Source organism: Fistularia commersonii, chromosome 30, assembly GCF_037954325.1.
Source record: "Fistularia commersonii isolate RoL2024-O1a breed Wild chromosome 30, RoL_Fcom_v1.0, whole genome shotgun sequence".
Lineage (NCBI taxonomy): Eukaryota > Metazoa > Chordata > Actinopteri > Syngnathiformes > Fistulariidae > Fistularia > Fistularia commersonii.
In genome coordinates, this window is record NC_141313.1 from 9,280,278 (window position 1) to 9,296,881 (window position 16,604).

General features: G+C 45.1%; 1 protein-coding gene across 1 annotated transcript in view; it reads left to right on the plus strand.

Moving 5' to 3' along the window:
• The window catches only part of LOC147216376 (plectin-like), a 73,142-nt gene extending 57,302 nt beyond the window's left edge, over positions 1-15,840 (plus strand). The window contains exons 2-6 of the mRNA XM_086178414.1: positions 2,967-3,028; positions 9,482-9,571; positions 11,664-11,768; positions 14,314-14,391; positions 15,536-15,840. Coding sequence (XP_086034540.1) covers positions 2,967-3,028; positions 9,482-9,571; positions 11,664-11,768; positions 14,314-14,391; positions 15,536-15,700 — 500 coding nt within the window. The 3' untranslated portion in view covers positions 15,701-15,840. The remainder of the gene's footprint in view (positions 1-2,966; positions 3,029-9,481; positions 9,572-11,663; positions 11,769-14,313; positions 14,392-15,535) is intronic.
• The last annotated feature ends 764 nt before the right edge of the window (positions 15,841-16,604 follow it).

Below are 16,604 nucleotides of genomic sequence, written 5' to 3' on the forward strand. Positions count from 1 at the left end.
CACCTGTCAACTATTCAGCTTTGTGCACGTGCAAAGCTAGCATTGGCAACCTCTGTGTTCGCACAAAGCGAGCATTAGCAACCAGCATGCCTGCACAAGGTTAGCATTTCAGACCTGTGTGCTAGGTCAAAGTTAACATTGCCCACCTGCTTGCTAGCTCTGAGATGTTTAGTGTTGATGTGCTAATGGAGGTGCTAACGCGATACACAAACTCCTTCACTCGTAAAATGTCCAAAGAACAGCATTTCTGTTACTACCTCTATCTGGAAGTTTCTCATTTTTAAATTTCTGTAATCTGTCTGGAGCTCGAGCGCAGAGAGACGGTCCGTAGTGCAAATTAAAGTGCAGTTAAAATGCGTGAATCTTCTCAATGCATTCTTTTAGGTTAGTCGATTACTCAAGTCCTAGCCCTAGTACATATCACAAAAATCACAATCAGCCCTCCAAATAGTGTTGATACTCATTTCTGCTGCATGTTCTGCCCTGCCCAGAACAGCAAAACTATTCAGAGAACACATCAAGGAGGAGGTTTCATAAAAATCCGAATGGAAGTGGCGCAGGACGGCCTCGGCCCACGATTAGATCGTGTGTTTCCACGCCGATGCCCGCTTTCGTCAGATCGAGTGCTAAAAAGTGACCCTGTCGGGTGCCGGATCTCCCCGAGTTTGTCAGCTTCTTGAAGGGCGGGCGGGAAGTGAGAGATTACTGAGCTCCTTCGCCAAGCTTTTGCAACCTCAATTGAGAAGAGGGTGTGTGTATGTATGTATATGTGTGTTTGCATGGTGTGTCACAACCAGGCGTACGTGTTTTCACACAACTGCACGTACAGGTTGGATGACGCCATCCTGACGTAGCACATAGAGAGTGTGGATTTCGCTTTAGATCAAATGCCCATTTTGGGTAGATTAAAGAAAAATATTCCAGAATAATCTGTTATCTGAGTGAGATAAATAGCAGCGAGGCAGGGAGAGAGTGCCACTGGCTGGTAGGCAAGCAGAACTGTGAGCAGAGACTGAAAAGGGGAGGGAGAGCGGAGGAGGAGGAGCTCCCTCTGACATCGACACACGTGTGAGAGTGACTGCTGCCGGGACCCAGAGAGGGAGAGGAGCCCGGCTGAGTAAACAGCCTGCGAACATGGCAGCGAACGCAGCGACGGAGGAGGGTGGGAACGGGTGAAATCAGACCGGGGACGGCCAGAGAGCGAAGGGCTTGGCGGCGGTGGCTCGCCCTCGCAAGCCCGCCGGAGTCGTGGCGGCAGCCTGTTGCCAAAGTCCTCTCGCTGCTATAATTAGAGAGCGTCGAGTGCAATCGAAGAGGACAGGCGGGCGGACTGCAGCATGTGGCCCGACTACAGGAACGAATGTCACCTCAACGCTCACCTGTACTCCCTCATGTGCTGTGCAGGTCAGTGTGTCTGTAGCCTAGCTGCGCCGTTTGTCGCATATCCTCTTGTTTACAAGCAGGCTTCTGGGAGAGGGGGCTCAGATGTGCACACGTGTGTTTACAAGAAAGTTTGTTGAATGGTGTCGGGGGGTGTGTGCGTGTCCGAACGACGAGAGTCTTTCTGCGCTGGCTGTCGCTCATCACCCAGGACGCTGGTTTGCAACTTGTTTCCTGGATGGAATATGAAAATCAACAGTTGTTACACGGCCGTTACCCGGGTAACGTGGAAAACGCCCGAGATTTTGCCCCCGAGCCGGTTACAAACTCAGCCACCCAGGCAGGTTCGGGAGGCGAGGCGAGGCGTGTTGCAGTGGTGAAACTATTTTGCAAGAGGATGATGAAATTCGTCTTCTCTGTCCACGCCCGCCCCCTACTCTTTTTGTGTCAACATTTTAACGTATCATACACACATGAGTGTATATGTGTGTGTGCAGAGTTTATGGCCAGTCAGGATTGACCTTGACTTTTATCCAGTTGAGATATCTGACCCAGTTCATTCAAAACTCAGGAGTGTAACACTCGAAGGTGTCAGGACTTTGAATGTGTGTGTGTGTGTGTGTGTGTGTGTGTGTGTGTGTGTGTGTGTGTGTGTGTGTGACTAAGAGATAGGGATCATGACATGGAGGAAGTGAGCTGACAGCTACAATGTAGCTTGTCTTTGCCAATCCTCTCCATGGCAACCACAACACAACTGGGAGGAGGGAAAATACCTTCTATATGCTGCGCACCGATTGGCTGGATTTGGATACAAGTTTGATTGAATGGAGGGAAATCCTGTTCACCAGCTACTGTTATGCTAGAATTGATACACGGTTTCTCTAATATTTACAGAATATACGTATGATTGAGCATGTATATAGTCTATTATAGTGTACATATTTAGTATTAGACTGCTTCTTTCTGTGTCTCAACCTATGAGAATCCATAAGTGGAGGGGTGGGGGGTGGAAGAGGGCCCTTTCCGGGAGAAGGGTCTGCTTCCATCCCAGACGTGCTGATAAGAGCGGTGGGAGGAAGAAAGGCTTTGTCTCAGTGGAGGATGGTTGGTGGCAGAGGGTGGAGATAACAACGCCAAGTCCCAGTATCAGGCTCTATTCCCGGCCCAACTGCCTCACTCTTCTGGCCCGCGGAGGAGGCTGGAGTCAGGGACAGTTGGCTAGGTGAACACACAGGCGACCCTTTCTAGATTTATTGGTTGAAGGGGAGGAAAGGTATCACCCCTAAAAATGAATTGATAAACGCCAAGACGAGCAGCTTGGAGGCTGGAGAGAGTTCTGTTACAAAGGCTGTGATTGGCTAAAGGGATTTGAACTCAAAAGCGCTGGTGTGATGGAGCGCTCCGTGTTGCAGCTTCTTTGCCGTTTTCTGTGAGTTTGTGAGTTCTGTGTGTTTGTGTGTGAGACAGACTAAAATAACTGAGTCGTGATTCACAAGTCAAGCACAGTTGAATAACGACACTGCGTTGCCCTGCCCTGCTGGATTGGGATTATATCATTAACCTCTGCCCTGTCTTCTCCTCCACAGATGAGCGCGACAGAGTACAGAAGAAAACCTTTACGAAATGGGTCAACAAACATCTCATCAAGGTGCGTGTCCTCCCGTCCTCCCGACCCTCACCCACCTCCGGTTTTCCCCGCGGCTTTCTCCGAAACCACGTTCGCGGTTGCCGGGAGACAGCTTTACCTGCCCCGGTGTGTCACCGTCCTTCAACCCCGAGGGACCGGCCAACCATTACCTCTTTGCTTTCTGTGTCGGATTAATATCTCATTGAATTAACTTTGAGATGCTTACTGGATTTGAATATGGATTATTGACAAGACTACAACCGTCCCTGTAAACTTAGAAAGCTTTGATGACTTACCGCGAGACATGAAACTCAAATGTCTTCGCTAATAACCAATTTTGCACCTGCACAAGTACGTTCATGCCCGCCGTGCGATCGAACCACAGTTTGTTGTCTTAGGGCAGGCGGGGAGATGGGTATGCAGGGTATTTCTGTCACGTGACACAGGGGCGGCGTGTCTGCCTTGACCCCATAACTGCGGCGGGTGTGCGTCACAGCGGCCAGTCTGTAACCCGGGCCTCAGCTGGCGTCGGCGCTGGCACCGCCATGCGCGGACAATATAGGTCACAGAGTCGTCTTGCGCCGCGAGCCCTGCTCTCTGGCAGCGGGAATCAGCGGTTTAAGGGATGAGCTCCGGTGACGAGCGGTGTCGCTCATCGCTGATTGGCCGGAAATCAGCTGGAAACTAAATCCGCTCAGACGTGGTGTGAATGACAGAACACGATGCAGCTTTGTTTTACTTTCAATGCCGAATCAGTGCCTCTGAATTTTGAATTGATCGGTGGACTGAAACACATTATGTCCAAACCAGGGGTTGGCCAAGTTGGATCAAGTTGGATGTCAAAATGAAATTATTAATCACATATGCACGTGTGTGTGTGTGTGTGTGTGTGTGTGTGTGTGTGTGTGTGTGTGTGTGTGTGTGTATATATATATGTGTGTGTGTGTATGTGTATATATATATATATGTGTGTGTGTGTGTATGTATGTGTATATGTGTGTGTGTATGTGTATATTTATATGAATATATGTATACATATATACGTATGCACACACGTGTTTGTGTATATATAGACGTGTGTGTGTATGTATGTATGTATGTACGTGTGTGTGTGTATATATTTACATGTATGCATATATGCGCGTGTGGTGTATAAAAATGTGTGTATACATACACACCATGTATATGCAATTGTATCTATATACGCCACGCCGCCCCTAATATATATTGACACAACATTTGCATATGTATGTTTGTGTGCATATGTTCATTTGTGTGCATATATACTTATACATGTAAACGGGGGACACAGTATGTGAATTTTTGAGCCCTTTTTTGTGATTTCTTATTTTCTTTGAACATTTAAAGAGGTCCATTGTTCAAGGTCTTTTCTGTTGGTTACTTTGACGTTTCTTTTTCTAGCATGTTGCAGAGTTATAAAGCAGAAGACCTTTGGTCTGAAAGTTGTCTCCCATGTTCTGATGGCCAGTCAAGCACTGAGGGTGGGGGAGGGGATGGAGGGTGGAAAATATATAAGTAGCAACAATTTTATATGAAACGCCACTGCTGTTCTCCCACAGGTCGTTCTTGTTAATCAGCCCGACATTAATAGTCGCAGGGCGGGAGCTGCGTTTAATAAGAGCTGACCTCTTTAGCAGCAGTGAAGTCAGACGCTGTTGGATACTTGGAAGATAAGGACATGGAAAGACCGATACCATGGGAGGCTTGGGGGGGGGGGGGGCGGGTCTGTTTGTTTTGAATTATGCTTGTTTGAATATCTGTGGAAATATCCGCTATGGAACGCGGTAGCTCAGTATTTGACAAATAGAACCGTCTTAGGGGTTAAATAGCAGCACGGCCCACATCATCTCCTGATTCTCTGCCACGACTGTTGACTCCATAAACCCCAATTCAGCAGCCGGGACACACACAGGCCAGGGGCCGGGGTGTTCAGGGGGGAACGATAAGGAAAGACAGGGTGGGGGACAACCAGTGAGAGAGGGGGTAGGAAACTATGGCGGTGTGCTCAGGAAGCTTCACTTCCTGTTGAGTGACATCATTACCACTTTATTTATTTGTCTGTTTGTTTATTCATACATAATCTATATACCGCCTATTCTGCACTCCGGGTTGCAGGACACAAAAAGGCCCCCTGTCTGAATTCAACCAGGGACCTTCTTGCTTTGTGGCGGAAGGGCTAACCGCCGTGCCACCACGTCCTCATCACCAAGCACCCAATGCAACCCGAGTCCCTTGTTTTATTTTTTTGGGAAAAATAACTAAAATCCAACGTAATCTAAAGATTAATTTCTGCGCACATCAATTGACCCACACTGGAAGTGAAAACCGCCCTTTGTTTTTTTTTTTTACATTTTCAACATGGAGTGCTCCAGCAGGGCAGTGAGCCCAGCATGGTCAGGAGGCCCAAATATCTTGACAGCCCTTGAGTTAAAGGCTCTCCTCCAGTTATATCTGATGTCCTCCTGAAGGTAACAGTTGAATTCCAACCTGCGTTAAGTGAGAATAATAATACTTCTATATATAGTAATACAGAATATAATATTTCTGTCAACTGTAGTCTATGGTGGGTTTCCACTGTGGCTTCCTAATCGTTTCTGAAGCTCCCCGTCCACTACTCCCGGGCTCCTGGACTTTCCTACAGGCTCTCAAACAGTTTCCAGAATAATCGTGTGCATTCCGACATTGCTGAGCGAGTTGGAATGTTGTGAGCATTTCTTAAATATGGGGTCAGCTTTTCTCTTGAGGGTACAGACTCAAGGTATTCTCACTGACTGTTACTACTACGAGTAGTGTTGCCGCTGATAGTACTTAGAGTATCAGCCTTGATAACAGTATCTAGCTGTTTGTTCATATTGCACCTCTAAAGTTAGAACCTGCTTCCAAACTCTTCATGAGCTAATTCATGCAAAACCCCATTCAGATAAACAAACAGTAAGTAAACGTGAAACTCTAAACAAGTTTGTTCAAGATGGGCAATAGTCATTATTTTGATCTCCATGTCCTGACAATTAATTGTGTTTGGCAAGTATCAGTGTGGTGTTTTTTTTTCCCCACGTTTCAACATGTCATCCTACGTTAGTAGTGTATTTCTGTGGTGCTATTATTAGATGGCTGAGAAATATTAGAAGATTGACCCTTAAAAGTGTCTACAGTACCATTTTTGCTGGGAATGTGTTCAGTTTTCCCAAACCTTGACCTCAGAAAGTGCCAGATATGACATCAGGCCTAGATATTTGCCATCTGCTATCCCATTACACTTCTGAAATCGCTTCAATCACTTCTCTGTTTAAAGAAACATCCGTTGGACTCTTACAAGGGTAAACCAAAGTATTTTTCTGACCGGTACTTGGTCCCCACTCATCCTTAAAAAACCTGGAATGGAATTGAGCGATTCCACTAACTTGTGGAAATCGAAATAACTCTTCAAGTATCATTTTATTTAGTGTATTTGTCAAGGGAACATATGCAAAAACATTAATCCCATATACTTGGAAGAGATGCTTTGAATTAGCTTGAGCTAAAGCTAATTTTCACCTGTTGGACTGTGCTAGTTTGAAGATCTTGAATACATTGATAAAATATTGAGTTCTCTCTGGAAGAAATAAGTCAGTTATTCAGTTTAACAGTTGGTCTGGTCCTCTTTTGTGTTTTACAGACGATTGCGTGATTAATTCCTGTAAAATAGCGGTAGAAAACCACAGACATAATCTCCAGGCACGTATCAGTGTTGGGGGGATTCCTGTCCGTCACACTGTGGAAAATGTCCTTGGAAATCATCACAGAAAATAAGGGGATGGCTCATACTCACTGTCTCACACACACACACACACACACACACACACACACACACACACACACACACACACACACACACACACACACACAGTCATATCTAAGTCAGAAGCACTGATCTCCATGTCCTTCAATGTGTTAAAGAGTTTTGAGAACAGACGCTATTTTAAACTGGATTACTCGGCAGGGTTCTGTATTTCCTGATAATTGGAAAGGGCTTTTGTGTGTGTGTGTGTGTGTGTGTGTGTGTGTGTGTGTGTGTGTGTGTGTGTGTGTTCATGTAGTGGGGTTCCCGTAAGCTCATAATACACTTAGGGGTGACAAGGGAGCTGCTCATTCATGCTGATTTGGGACACACGCCATGATGCCATTGGACCAAAGCGGTGCCCCATTTCCAGTTGTGTGCTTACTTCCCATCATCTGATTCTCACACACACTCACACACACACACACACACACTGACTCCAACTGCAAGCAGCAACACCAGAAAGACCAAGCTGCGCTGAGCACTTTAATTTAATCAGCCATCTATGATGCGGAGCTCTGGTATTGTATGAGGAAATCTGGAGTGGCAGAGAAGTATGTTAGACTGGTGCAGGACATGTATGCTAGCTGTGAGACAGTGGTGCAGTGTGCTGTAGGGGTAACAGAGAAGTTCAAGGTGGTGGTGGGACAGGGAGTGGAGATCAAGAAGCTTGAGGTTTTTAGGTACTTGGGGTCAACAGTCCAGAACAGTGGAGAGTGTGGAAAAGAGATGAAGAGATGGGTTCAAGCAGGCTGCAATGGGTGGAGAAAAGTGTCAGGGGTACTATGCAATAGAAGATTATCAGCCAGAATGAAAGGAAAGGTGTACAAGACAGTGGTGAGACTAGCGATGCTGTGTGGACTAGAAACAGTTGCGATGACGAAAAGACAGGAGGCGGAGCTAAAGGTTGCAGAGATGAAGATGTTGAGGTTCCTGTTTGGGAGTGACCAAGATGAATGATCAGGAATGAGTCAATCAGAGGAACAGCACATGTTGGATGTTTTGGAGAGGTCAGAGAAGCCAAACAGAGATGGTTCGGTCTGGCTGACAGAGGAGGGATAGTGAATGTATTGGTAGACGGATGCTGGAATTGGAGCTGCCAGGCAGGAGGTCTAGAGAAGACCAAGGAGAAGATTCATGGATGTAGTGAGGGAGGATATGAAGGTAGTTGCCGTGAAAAAGGAGGATACGGAGAATAGTGTTAGATGGAGAACGTTGACTCACTGTGGCGACCCCTGAAGGGAAAAGCCGAAAGGAGTAGAAGAAGCAATCTATGATGCGCCAAGACGGCACTGAAGATTTTCAGCCTTCACCCTTTGCTATATTGTGTAGATAAACATGTCAAGGTTCCCTTTAGGAGTGAGGAGGATGGAGAGGATCAGGAACAATAGACATGTTAGGTGATCTGGAGATAAAGTCACACTGAGATGGTTTGGATATGTACAGAGGAGGGACAGTGTAGATCAGGGCAGAAGGATGCTGAGGTTGGAGCTGCCAGGCAGTGGTCTGGAAGAAGAACAGCGAGGGTGTTTATGGATGGAGTGAAAGAGGACAGAAAGGTGTCACTGAAGAGGATGCACAGGAGAGGGTTAGATAGAGAAGAACACCCTTGGCTGTATTGCCCTCTTGTGGTAAAATTAGCCAATAGCTTTTCTAGCTTGAGGCCTCGACTGCAGTCGGAGCTGTCATTCCCAGCGGAGCTTCAAACCCACTAACGCAGGTGGACGCCTGTCCTCCTCATCCAGGTGCATCCCAGGATCGACACCGGTAACTCTGAGCAGGAGCGACCTTTACTGCCTCCGGTCTCCCCAGTCGTAACACCTGTCTGCTGCAGACGGAGGAAAAAAGAAAACCTTTTAAAATGTTTTATTTAAAGCAAAAAGGTTGGGTGTCTGAAATGGAAAGTGGTCTGTTTCAGAAGGCTGGAGAGGGAGAGAAACAAACTGGGCAAGATGTCGCATTGACCTTTTTACCAACGCCGTCACATCGGTTTTAATACAAAAAAAGAGAATCTCACTGTCCGCCCATCTTCTTGATTTTTGTTCATTCCTTTTGCTCATTCACTTCTGAGTAACATCAGATTAATATTAGCATAATCATCTTCAAGAATTAAAGACTGTGTCGAGAAACCACTCAGAAGTGCAATGAAATATGGCTTTATTTTGTCGATAGCCTACATTGAAGGCCTCATGCGAGCGACCGCGGCAGGATTTCATGGAACAAAAAGGTGTTTGAAACGGTCCCGATGGGGAGGTGAAGATAACGTATTCCTTGTCAACCTGATGCAATTCAACGTGGCCTTACTGTGTGGGCAACTACCTTCGGGCCATGCTTGATACTGAGGGGTATCTGAACATGACACTACATTTCACAGAAAACTGACAAGCATGACTGACTTGGTTCCCCTGATACTTTTGTTGACTCCAGCAGATTCTCCATATCATAAAGTTCCTTCTTAATAAGGCGTGATCCCGCAGTCAACATACATTTGGTGGTTGTCACGTCAACTGTGCACTAATCAGCTTGAGAGATGTCAGGAGTGTTTGAATCACCATCAGCTCAACACTGAGGTCTAATCCTTTCTCTTTGTCTCTCCTCATCCCTCCCCCTGTCCCCTTCCACTTGTCCTACCGAAGATGAGGAAGCACATCACTGACCTGTACGAGGACCTGAGGGATGGACACAACCTGATTTCCCTGCTGGAGGTCCTCTCCGGCGTCACTCTGGTATGGAATTGTTTTACACCTGGCATCCGACTACCATAGTGTCTAACGCCCCAGTATGCCTGGAAAGTAACATCGAAGTTGGGAAGCTTTTTATTCACTTCTGAAGCTTTCAGACTGTCTGAAGGCCCCCCCCCCCCGACCCCTCGGGCGAGTGCATCGTCACGTCACCGGATGTTTTTAGCTCACGGCGAGAGCAGTGTTCTAGTTTGGGTTTCCAGTGGCCTGACGGGGCCCCGGTGCGATGATGTAAGAGTCTTAGTGCTAATGCTGACAGGCCGTCTGCGCTGTGACGCCGTCTAGTTGAGTTGCAGACGGGGACAGTCGGAGAGACAGACTGCTGACCGGCACTAGAACACTTTCATCTTTTAACCTACTTAAACTGACGCGCCAACACTGACTCAGTAATACGTTCCACTGTTACCAACGATTGCGAGATGCAGTCGTAGCTGCAGGTATAACCAAGACCTCTTCCAAGTTACTGCGAACAATAGCTGCTTTCAGATAGAAAAGTTCTCCAGCTCGTATTTGTTCCAGCAACTCGCCTCTTCCTACTTTTTAGAGTTGCATTCTCATAGGCAGTAAGGGACAGTGGTAGGTGCTGGTGCTAGCGCCACACTCAAAAAAAACAACCCAAAAGACACTGAAGGTAATGAAGATGACCCGGACAACAAGGAGAGCAAAGTACGTGATTTGTATTAATAACCATTGACTGTCAAATAGCTTAAAGTGTTTTTACTTCCTCCCTGTACTGCTTCTCAGCGTGAAGAACCTTGCTGTTAGCGAACCCTGGACTTATTTTGGAAAAAGTTTGTGTTACTCTGAGAGCCCTCTATGGCATAGCTACGTTGAAGAGCTTGGACCCCTTCACCAGTCCATTTCTCACCGGTTCTATCCTTTGTTGTTGCAAAAAAAATCTGTTCGGTGATCACGATGTTTTTTTTAAAAATGGTCGTCTGCAACAAGTATCAGGTAATGAGAGCAGCTTATGAGTTTGACCAATCAACGAGGACCTACGTCACAAGTTCCTCTGGAACCGTAAAAAGACCCTGTCTTGGAGTAGGAACTAAAATGGTTCTAGGAGCTGAGGTAAATAGTCCCTGGTTCCTCTGCAGTCCGAATGCACAGAGAAAAGGCCTAGTTCCTGAAAAGGTTATAGGAACCGCAAAAAGTTCCTACAGTGGGAAAGGAGCTATAGTACAACAGTCATGCACTTAACAAACAGGGGCAACCATTAGTAGTTCTACAGCAAAATTCGAGTTCTGTTATGGTTATAGGAACCGTCGATAGTTTGGCTGACTTGGAGGTGTAACAAGACCTACGCATCATAAACATCACCATCCAGACACAAAAAAAAAATTGGGAAGACAAAAAGCAGAAAGAACATGGGGGTTCTGCGCAGGACCAGAGCAGCACTGAAAAACAACCCGGCAGTCAAACCAGTGTAACAGGAGAAAGTGACGAGGTTGAAAATAACAGGAGTGAAGACAGTGGCCTCTGACTTCTTCTCCATGAGATGTACTGCTTTAATATCTGCCAGCTTTTCATTATAGCCTCCAAACTGAAATACCTTTTAGAATGGCTCAGTTCTCTGGGGGAGATGACCAGCAAAATCATAGCTGTTTTAAATGATGTATTGGCCGTACACAGATATGAAGGACGATCAAAGCTGAGAGTCTCAACTCCCCACTTTCAGCAGATTTTAATGAAAAAAAAAAAATAATAATAATAAGTTATGTAATTATTGACTGTGAGATCACAACAAAGAGCCAGTCTTTTCCGGAAAGGCTTATCTCATCGCCCTCATTTGTTTCTCTGGAGCCTTTTCAGATCCAATTCCGGCTCAAGCACCTTAAGTGTCACTCTGCTGCCTGTTTTATTATTTATGTTTCTCCAACAACTTCCACAGCCCTTTTGGTGATGGACACAAATATTTCATTTAATTCCCTTTATTTTCTTATCTTTCCAACAGTGTTGCTTTATAATTTATTCCCTTCCTCATTCTGTCCTTGTTCATCACTGATTCTCATGCTCCCCATCTTTCCTTCCTCTCTCTCTCTGTCTCCCATTTCTTTCCGTCCCTTCCTCGCTGTAGCAACAGAAGACCGGCCCGAATATGAAAAGGGCATTTGCCTTGCGGGCCCCTCCTCTCATCTTGCTGCGAGGGGAGGAGGAGGAGGAGGAGGAAGGAGCTCAGGGAGTATGTTGAACCCAAACCCCCTCTCTCCAACCGCCACCGCTTTCACCGTCTCACCCCTGACCTCTGACCCCCCTTTTCGGCTTCACCCTCCGTCTCGGAGCTGTGAGGCTGCATGAGACTGCTGTGCCACACACACACACACACACACACACACACACACACACATACACACACAGGACTACTCAAATATTTACATTCAAATTTTTTTTTCCCCCAAAAACAATCTCCATGCATACCAGACCATAGGAAACATTGTAGTACGCATGCCAGTCCAGTAGATGGCGCTGTGATTATGTGATCATCTAAAATGTGATCACGCGTAGATACACTTCCTGGCTCGATGCACTATAAAATATGTGTATAACAGTGAGAGTAAGCATCAACAATGCGGATAATCTAGTCCATTGGAAACGTTCAAGTTATATTCGTTTTGCGAGTTCGTAGCTCAATTTGCACGCATATCAAATTAAATTTCCCCTTTTAAATGTATTGAATCGCTATTTATCCATTCCAGTCGCTCACTGTTGTTACATGTTTTAATGAGAAAAATGAACTTTATCAATAACAAATGATGTATAAACCATGATAATTCATAATAAAAGAGAATGCAAAGAAATAAACTAATTTTCTTAAATGTGTTTATAATGAAGATATGATGAAGATGCTGCCAGCAGCGGAGGAGATTGGGAGAGTTTTTCATTTCGTGCTCTAGTTTAACTTACTTTCTACACACTTAATGCACGATGTATTGCTAGATTTAACGTCCACACTTTGCTACACTTTATTGTTTAACTTAATCTAGCCACGGAGTGAATGTTTTTAGGCGACAGCAGTGGCCACGTCTCAACCATAGTGCCCGTGCCCGTTCTTGGATGGAGACGGAGGCCTTTTGAAACCCTTCCGCTCCGTTTCCATTTTGTTGCCTTCCCGGTCGCTGCGATTCTCATGTAGACAGATGTCCAGAAGTGCTGTGCTTTGCCCCAAAAAACAGTATTGTTTAAAACAAGGCTTCGCGCCATGAGAACATAGTAACTTTTTCTTTTTGTATAGTCAAATAAATATTGAAAGTATAAAATTTAGGAATTGAGCTTTATCGTTATTAATTATGGTGTTTCAGAGCATCTACATTTTTTTTCACTTGTTGGCCTTTAATCATTCTTACAAAGGGCTGAAAAGAGTCGACCAATCGCTTTGCGGTAGGGGTGATTGTACGTCACCAGCCGTTGTGAGCAGAAGCTATGGATAATTACTGGACTAGACAAAGTAAATGACGTAAAGAAGATAAACAGATAAAATAGCTTTAATATTCATAAAAGAAAGAGCAATGCTGGAAGCCTGGCGGCACACTACAGTAGATCAAGCCGTGCCCCCTGGGAACCTGTGAAATGAGAGAGGCCAGGGAAGCAGGACAAGATATGAGGCTGCTGTCATGAAGTGAGGGAAAATGAATGCAGGCCGGAAGGAAATGTATAAATATTAGCAGAGTAAGCCTGTGGCAGCTTAGCAAGGGGCTTGCCTAGCATTAATTATAATGTCAAAAAGCACAAAAGTAGCCCCTGCGTCCCTGGAATATAGAGATCTGACCAGGTGATGGGGTTCTGAGAGCCTTCCTGCCCATCTCTCACAGGAAGTGTTGCACGGCAACCTCTAATATGGAATAGAGCGCCTCATGCCAGGCCGCTATCGATCAGTCCTGCTAATAATAACCCAAAGAGCCACTCCAGTGTTTCCCACCCAAAGGGGTTCCGGGGCCGTACGTCACCAATCAATATTTTGTTTTTTCGGAATGATGTGATCGTGAGTCATTTATATCTTCTTGACCACAGGTAGTTCACTATTTTCATTAAATATTCATATACTCATTCATTCATAACACACATATGTATGATGATAAAGGATAACGAATAGTTTCACACCTAAAGTTGGGATTAAATGCTTCCAGAGCTGCTGTCCTCATCCAAAGAGCTCCTGCAACAAGAGCTGTGATGGACAAAATAGTCTGTGAAAACGTCCGTGCTTCACTTTATACAAGCACATTGTGGGAATTCAGTAGAACACACACGCACCCACCTCACTGATCTGGTGTGCCCGCTCTCTTTACTAGCACAGTGTGAATTAAGTGGTTGTTTACAGCAAGAGTGTGTAAATGATATTTGTGTCTGTGTGTGTGTGAACCTGAACTTCTCACCTCATCTTTTCCTCCTCTCTGTTCATCTGTTCTTTCACTCACTGTCTGTGTACAAGCAGCTGTGAGTCCCGAGCAAAGGGCAGAGAAACAGTGGTGTGACGTGAAGCTTGCCCCTCTGCGACAGCAGCATGGTTTGAACCCGGTCTGAGCCACCGCTCTCGGCACGTCTTTAACAGGCGGCATGACCGCGCTGGGTTTTGACGTCACTTCACCGAGGATTTTTTTTTTTTCATGCCGCTTCAGCAACAAGTGTTGCTTTCGCCCGCACTTGTGTCACTTGAACGACGAACGAACCCCTCGAGTGACTATGTCTGGACGTCAGCCCCTCATTATTTCCTCTTCCGTCTTCTTTTCCAGCCGCGAGAGAAGGGCCGAATGAGATTTCATCGACTTCAGAATGTCCAAATTGCGCTGGACTTCCTCAAACAGAGACAGGTACCGACCCAAACACGCAATACACCTTTGAATAACATATCCATGTAATCTTAACTCAATAATTTAATATCTGGACAGTAATGCACTTAAAATTCTGAATTACTTCTTGTATATAATGCAATACATTCTTACATTTTTTTATATCTAACAATAACCTGGAAAAAATGTAATCAATATACATAAGCAGTTATAGAAAAGAGCTTACAATGTGGTAATGTATCAAACTGCCATACTTTTGCTAAGGTTACTTTTACCTCTTTTACAAAATCTGGTTTCACACACTGTCTTGCTCCCAACACACACATGCATGCATATGCGCACACACACACACACTCACACTCTCAAGGATGCTCTAAAGTTACCACTGTTGAAAAATATTTTATTCATCAAATTAGGTTTAAGGTGCAGGTATGTGTTAGCGATTATTACATTAACATTAAAAAATGACACCGTTAGCCTCCGTTGGGTGAAAAAATACCCACAAAAACAATAAAAAAATAAAAATAAAAACACCTTATATTGCTTTTTACAGTATAAGTCAACATCCATCCCTGTGCAACCGAGATCCAGCTCTTAGTCCGCACCAATGTCATTGGTGCCAGATGGTGTATTACCGCAGGGGAGCGAGCCGCGGCCTCCACCGCCCTCCTCTGCTCCCTGAGCTACGTGGCGTTTCATTAACACCACAAAAATCAGCTCGCCGTAAAAGGCCACCTTGACGATTGGCTTTGCACCGAGACAACAGCTCCCCTATTCGTCCCAGCGTTCCTCCTTTTCTCTCTCCACATCTTCCAAACCGCTTGAAAGACTTTACTTGTCACTGGCGGTGGATCAAACACCCCTTTTTCCATCCTGAACCCACAATAATGAAATAGAAGGACACTTATACAGTTTTTCTGGAGGTAGTAATGTTCCAGAGGAACTGAATCATATTGATCCAGTTATTGTTTTGATATATCACTTGAAAATCATGACATTTGGATTTTGGCTGAATATTGGATATATTAAATTTTATATCATCGTGTTTGGTCCAGATGCATCAATGAGTAATATGTGGGTTTTTATTGACTATATAAAGCAAGATTCTTTCAGGCAAAAAAAAAGAAAAAATAACCCCAGAGATCTTTCTCCCACCAATTTCCAGGTCAAACTAGTAAACATCAGGAATGATGACATCACTGATGGGAACCCCAAACTGACACTTGGCCTCATCTGGACCATCATCCTTCACTTCCAGGTCTGTGCCTCGTTTCCTGTCTGCAACTCAGTTAATATTCCATTAAGCCACGCTGCTTCGCGATTTCCCTAATGGGCATCAGCAGTATCTAAGAACACATCCATCTTCTAGATAATACCTCCGCTTGATTATGCATTAATGACATTATGTTGTGTGTCGTTTACACTGGAATTGAATTAATAGAAATGCAAACTAATGAAGTCGAGATGTGTTGCCGGAAGCTCCGAGCCAGAGGTAGTTTGGCTGCGTTACACGTGTCGTGACGGTATACACTGGTGCTTTCCTTGACAGGAAAAAAATAATTTCGTCAGCATCTCTTTAATTATGTAACCAAAGAAATACTGAAAAGTTGTTTCGCAAATGTCTTTCAGTTCATTTAACTTATTGAGTGAGAGAAATTAAGTCTAGGTTTTAGGCTTGAAATGCGGTTGAAAGTCCGAGATAAGAACATCTGAGAGGTGGTCATCTGTGCTGGAGGATCTGGATTTATCCGTCTTCATCGCTTAGAATGTCGGATTGCATATTTCTGTGGATCCAAACAGGACTAGGATACTCTGAGAGAAAATTCGAGCAGTTTGGACTCCAACCCCTCGTCCTAGATTTTTCGTGTCCCGCATTGCATCAGGTTTCTCATTTCTAACACATCACAGTGGGCAGGTTTTAACTTCATCGCACACTCCATTTAAAATACGAAGATGGTGCACACACTGCTGTCAAGAAAAACCATTTTGTTCAACACTACCTACAGATTGCAATCATCTGACACGGCATGGGGGCAGATAATGGCTGAAGTTCTGTTGCATGACGACCAGTAACATGAGAACGCTTTAGCGATCGTGCAGCTGCTTCGCATCTCCAAGTTTGAGTTGAACCCAGGTTCCTGTCGCAGCATATGTTAAAATGATGTGTCTTGAGGGAAACGATGCTCCGGTAGCGTCGGTCTGGCGTCTAGACGTGGCGTCACCCAGCCCGCGGT